Here is a 6541-nt window from a genome sequence, read left to right on the forward strand (position 1 = left end):
TCACTTCACTTTTTCACATCATTTTAATACAAAATAGTCAAAGGGACGCACTTTACAACATGAAGAGACGCACACATTCAAGCTAAACATAAGAAATGAAAATATTGTCTAGTTTGGCTCACAACAATACAACGCCAGAGTTTGGAACACTATGGTGCTCCTAAGTCTCTGAGCCACCCTGCAATGATGTGGCATTGCCGTTCTATAGTGATATAGCGTTTTGCTCTCTATCTCCAACTAGAAGATGTAACACGATTTGAATTTTTCTACTTAAGTTTTCTGTGTATTTATTTTATTTCGAGATTGTATATTTATTTCCTGTCTACATTTGAATTGGAAAACCACCCCTTTTTCATAATCATCCATAGCTTTATATGATATAGTATCAACTCAATGAAAATATCAAACCATTCTTAATGACCAATCAAATCCAAACCAAGAAGATAACCTCAATTTAATAAATCCATCCATAAAAGTATCTAATTTAATATGACTCATCATATCCAAACCATTATTTATTCTTAATGACTGAATCATCTTTCTGTGCATACATAAAATAAGTAAAAAACCATATCCATAATTCAACAACTACGAACTCTAAAGGCAATCAGTTTCTCTACACAGACACGCCGAAAGTAAAAGACAAATTAAATCTAAAACAACCGCCCCTCACTCAATCATCCTTCTTAATTTTCTCTTCTTTGCCATTCGCCGGAATCTCGCCGTCGCCCGCCGGCTCGTCGTCCGCCTTCTTCTCTTGAATCTCATCCCTCTCCTTAAAATACCTCTCGAACGCCCTCGGTAAAAATCGCGGAATTAAAAACACAAACAGATTGACTGCAAAATAGACCAAGTTAACCAAAGCCAATCCCCTCCCAAACCAAAGCCACGCTAAATCCTTCATCGGAGCCACCGCCGGAACTGTCTTGTTCAGCCACACATCATGGTTCCAATCCACAATCACAAAGATCCTCCGCACAGTATATAGAATCGGCAAGATCGCTCTCACCGGCGGCGAAAAGAGCGACAATCCGCTAATAACATTCTCCGTTAAGATCTGACAGGAAAGAAGGAAGAGATGCGGTGTTGCAGATCTCACCGCATGATCGTCGCCACGAGCGAATCCACCGAGAACGTACGCAAGCGGCAGGAAAAGTCCCAGCGTCGTCCCTATGACTACATAGACTTGGAACATTCGCGATCCGTGGAAGATCTGGCGCTGCTCGCTGGAAGCATGTTTAGAGGAGGGAAATGCGAACCGAGAAATGAGTAGAGCGTAGATTGTGGCGAAGGCGGGGAAGATGATGTCTAATAATGGAACGAGACCGCTTGCGGAGAAGACCAGTATGAAGGCGACCAGCTGTAGCTCGATTACTCGGAGAGATCCCATCACCCCGCCCATCATGCTCTGGGTCTTTACTGCGTCCGAGGAGGTTGGTGGTGGTGCGGCTGGGACAGAGCGCGGTGCTACGGCAAGCGAGAGGCCCGACATCTTCTGAGAAACAGAGGCAGGGGAATATGGCAAGGAATGCAGTTAATGTGACTTCTGCAGGCAAGGTGTTTGATAGAATTCGTGAGCGTTGATGGGAAGGAAGAGGGTGCTTTGTACGGTGGTGGGTTGAAGAAGGTGAGGGTACACGTCAGGCGGACGCGTGGCCAGCATAGAGGGAGAGGAAGGAGGACGTGGCAGTCGAGAAGCTTTTTGGGACGTGCACGTGCCGGATTAATTCTTGCTCTGATTTATCAGTTTTTTTTTATAATTTTACTTTTCAAAATAGTTATCATAATTCTATGCGATCTATGCTCCATAATATTAAATACTAAATACTTGAGCATGGTTTGATCATTATTTGATCGCCTTCAATCAAAATTCAAACTTAATCAAATCTGCTGACTAACACGCGGGGATCAAACAAGAAAGTGAAAGAAAAAAAAGAAAAAAAGAAGAGGAAGAGACATATATGATTTCTCTTGCCGCATAGCTCCTCCATGATCACCACCTGACAATTGACTTTTGCCCGGCTACCAACAATTGTTGGACTTATTTCATGCAACTGGTTATTATCGGACTTTCGCCCGGCCATCAATTGACCCCAAACTTTCACTAGAATTTCCCCAGCCACCAATTGACTTGTGATTTAGGCCCTAACCACGACTATCGTCGGGCTTTTGCTGACTTGCTAGGTCACCAACTGCCTCCAGACTTACGACCGACCACCGATTATCGCTGGATTTCCTCTTCTACGATCTTTTCAACCATCGTCACCTGGCAACGATCTTTCTGACCTTCGTCGCTCTCCAACTATCATCTTTTTGACCTCCGTTGCATGACTATGGTCCCTTCAGACTACTGTCACCCGACTACGATCCTTTTGATCTACATCGCTCGCTAACTATGATCCTGCCGACTAAGCGAATATATTAACACTAATTCTTCCAACTCCCACTATGTAATACACTCTATATGATGTATATTGGCTACATCGAGCACAAGCCTTTCTCCCAAGGAAGGGTCTCATTTGTAATCAATTACAAACATTAGTGAATTCATTCAAACTAGACCAAGCTCCATGATTTTTCTCATTTTCAGAATTTTTCACATAAAAATCTTTTTGTCTCTTATAAACATTATACCTTTAACTTTCATCTGTTTGTGTGTTGGATCTTCGTGCAAAACTAAGACGTTAAACATTATATTTCTCTATCACCACGAATATTTCATGACACAACAGTTATAATAATTTCAATCTATGTTTGAAGAATAATGAGGTTATAGACTTACAAGGAAGAGAATGAAGGAAATAAGAGAGGAGAGGAAGAGACATTTGCGATCTCTCTTGCCACAAAGTTCCTCCTCGAGTACTACCTGTCAATTGAATTTTGTCTGACCATCAATTGTTGTCGGACTTATGTCCGGCCACCAATTATTATTGGACTTTGGCCCGGCCACCAACTACACCAAACTTTCACTAGACTTTCGCCCAACCACCAATTGATGCATGATTTACGCCCTGCCCCTTATTGTCATTGGGCTTTTGCCGACTTTCGCTCGATCACCAACTATTGTCAGACTTACGTCTGTCCACTGATTATCGTTGGATTTCCTCCTGATCACCATTGTCGACTAAGATCTTTTCGACTGTCGTCACCTAACAACAATCTTTCTGACCTCCTTCACCTCCCAACTATGGTCTTTTTGACCTCCGTTGCATTACTATGGTCCTTTCGACCACCGTCACCCGACTACGATCATTTTGGTCTAAATTGCTCGCTGATTGTGGTTATACTTACTAAGCAAACCTATCAACACGGGTTCTTCCAACTCCCACTATGTAACGCACTATATATGATGTGTATTGGCTACATCAAGCCACGACCTTCCTCCTAAGGAAGGGCCTCATTTGTAATCAACTACTAACATTAGTGAATTCATTCAAACTAGGTCAGGCCCCATGATTTTTCTCCTTTTTAGAGTTTTCCACATAAAAATCTTAGTGTCTCTTATGAACTTTATACCTCTATCTTTCATATATTTGTGTGTTGGATCTTCGTACAAAGCTAAAACATTAAACTTTATATTTCTCTATCCCCATGGATATTCTAGGACACAACAGTTATAATAATTTCAATCTATGTTTGAAGAATAAGGAGGTTATAGACTCACAAAATATTTTTTAGGTAAATCAAATATCAACATTCTTGTCTTATATAAAGGAGAATATAATGAAGACATGCATGCATGCTAGATATTTGTTGGAAAACATAGTAAATGATTGGAGATACATAAAAATATTTCCTTTGATAATCACATTAATGAGACAGAACTTCCCTTTTAAGTAAAAGTGTAGAGTTTTTTTTTTCATAAATATCCTTACAAACAAAATTTGTTTCGAGGACGCTACCTCTAGACTCCTATTTGTTCATTGTTGTACACTTTGCAGATATGTCGGGGGCCCAAGGGGGCAGCTCCCCCTACGGGGTTCGACCCTTATTTGTTCATTGTTGTAAGAATATTTTTGGATTATCTTTATTATTTCTCTTTATATTTGGTTCATCGTTCTCTAATAATAATATCTCTACACATTGTGTTTAATTATGTTTGTACAATTGCCTAAAGACCGTAGTATTTTAAAACTTTTAGGAGTGGGGGCCAATTGCCTAAACATCGTTGTAATAAAGACTACAAAATACATTGATGGGGATAAATTACCTAAAGAATCATTTAATAAAGATTTTTTTTTTCATGGGGGCAATTGCCGTCCCCCCGACCTTAAGGTGGATTCAACCATACATTAATCTTATATGCAAAATGATTAATGTCAATAATGGATTGTTTATCTAAAATTGTCTAATCCTCTAATTGAGCTCCTCGCAAATGAAGATATTGCTTTTTTTTTTTCAACAACTTTATAATATCCATTAAGCATAGGTTAAAATGTGTCACTGTTATTTTTAAAAAAGATTACAATGGTGTAAGGCAATAAGTTCACCATCTTCTACTAATCTAGGTAATAATATGAACATTTCACATGAAAGTTAGTGATACTATGGATGTGCAAGTTGTAGATTATTATAATCCATTGGAAGATTCAAAACTCAATAATAATAACAATAATAATAATAATAATAAAATGGATTTTTTTTTTTTGAACTGGAACAAGCTGGCGCTATTCTTTGGAGTGCTGCGACGCTAGATTTGAGAGCACAACCGCGCTAAAAAATGCCACTGCGACATTTGCGTCTCTACTCTAAAGTAACTATGAATTTGGTATGTAGCACTAGGTCTGAGGGCTATGGTGAAATGTTTGATATCTTCATTGAAACTCTTTATTGTGGGTTTGTTTTGTTAACTTCTTTTTTATATATGGCTATCTTATATACAATCATAAAGGGCTATCTTATACAATCATTGAAAATCACTAACTAATATATTACTTCTTTTGCAATCATATAAGGCAATCTTACACCACAGAGTTGACCCAATGAAGTCTTCATTCTCGGAGTTGGTGATGATTATGTTAATGTTGATTGAATAGGTCATTGAAACTCTTTGAAGTTCTAATATATCATTGTTTTATTTGATTGTTGTAGATTTACATTTGTATTGGATGTGGTTGTTACACCTTCTGTTCTTGTGGTAGTTATCCAATATCCATGATAAGTGCTTATCTTGTTGAGTTTTTTGTACGTCAATTTGATTGTGTTTTCTCAAGTTATTAGTTTATATGGCTCTTGAGCTGCTTGTTAGTTTTCTCAAGTTCTTATTAGTTTATAATCACTTGGACACATTGAACATAAGATTTACATGCTCTTAATATTCACTCAATTTATATTTGCATAGTATTTTATTGATATTTGTAATTTGAGCACAAAATTTGGTTTTTTGGCATTATGTATATATTAATTTGTGTTGACCTTCAGTATCGATTTTAACCTTACTAAAAGCTAGCGTCGCTAAAGCCTTCCTCCAGCAGTGCTGAAATCGTTGCTAAAGCCTTTCTAGTGAACACAAATACAACGGATTTGAAACGGATTTGCAGCAGTTCCTAAACTACTGCAAATAAATTAGTATGTGCTTAAGCCGTTGCAGTATGTCATAAAAAGTGTTGTGAAACCCTGATTTATTATTAGTTTTTATTTCTTTTATTATTATTTAAAACAAAAATATGTTTGATTCTGCTTTTGTATAAATATTAAAAAGTAGAAAAAAAAAATAAACATAAATTCAAGAATATGTGCATAATATAGAAGCTTTGTTTTAATTTTCATTGTTTATTTTTTTGTAAATTAAAATATTACATTATTGAACTCAAAAAATTAAGGTATTGTTCTCTTAATAGAACATAATGGAGGAAAATGTTCATGTAGCGGACTCTGTGTAGTGGGATATAGATTTGACGTTGTTTTTAGCTTCTCAAAATTTTGAATAAAGAAAAGTGAAAATTAACTTAGCAAATTTATTTTATCATCTCTTTAATTTATATTTAAAAAAAACATTTTTTGAGTCAGCAAAGTTTAATTTGAATGAAAGTTAAAGACTGTTAGAACTTATGCATAATATGTAAACTATAATATGAAGGCCCATAATTCTGTAAGCTTAGATCGAATCCTGTTTTCCAGGCCTCAGCCCATTTAAATATTAATCAATTTTAAATTTTGTTTACAGTTTTGTTTGCATTATTATACATTAGAAATGAAATATTTTCAAATTAATTTCTTTATTATTATTATTTTTTGGCTAATTTCGTCCGGCGCATGCATGAGACAAGCAAACCAAGCAAACCGGTCGAATAGTCGGGTCTAAAATATAGCTTAGACCCAACTATTTGGGTTTAATTTGTTATAAAATAATTAAAATATTTTCAAATTAATCTCTTTGTTATATATATTTTTTGGGTAATTTCCTCCGCTCATGCAGTCATGAATGAAAAAAAAGTAAATCAAGTGCACCAGACGAATAGTCAAGTCTAGAGCTGCAAATGAACCGAGTGTTCAACACAGGGCATGTAGAACAACAATGTCGTTCACAGCGCCCTGTCAT

The 6541-nt window shown here is 36.6% G+C and overlaps 1 protein-coding gene across 1 annotated transcript; it reads right to left on the reverse strand.

Moving 5' to 3' along the window:
* Positions 1-500: 500 nt before the first annotated feature.
* Positions 501-1736, reverse strand: LOC110101317. The gene has a single exon (XM_020829173.2). It carries the CDS (start codon positions 1490-1492, stop codon positions 674-676), a length of 819 nt encoding a protein of 272 aa, XP_020684832.1. The 5' UTR covers positions 1493-1736; the 3' UTR covers positions 501-673.
* Positions 1737-6541: the final 4805 nt, after the last annotated feature.

The sequence above is a fragment of the Dendrobium catenatum genome, unplaced genomic scaffold (genome assembly GCF_001605985.2).
Source record: "Dendrobium catenatum unplaced genomic scaffold, ASM160598v2 fragScaff_scaffold_853, whole genome shotgun sequence".
In the NCBI taxonomy this organism is placed as follows: domain Eukaryota; kingdom Viridiplantae; phylum Streptophyta; class Magnoliopsida; order Asparagales; family Orchidaceae; genus Dendrobium; species Dendrobium catenatum.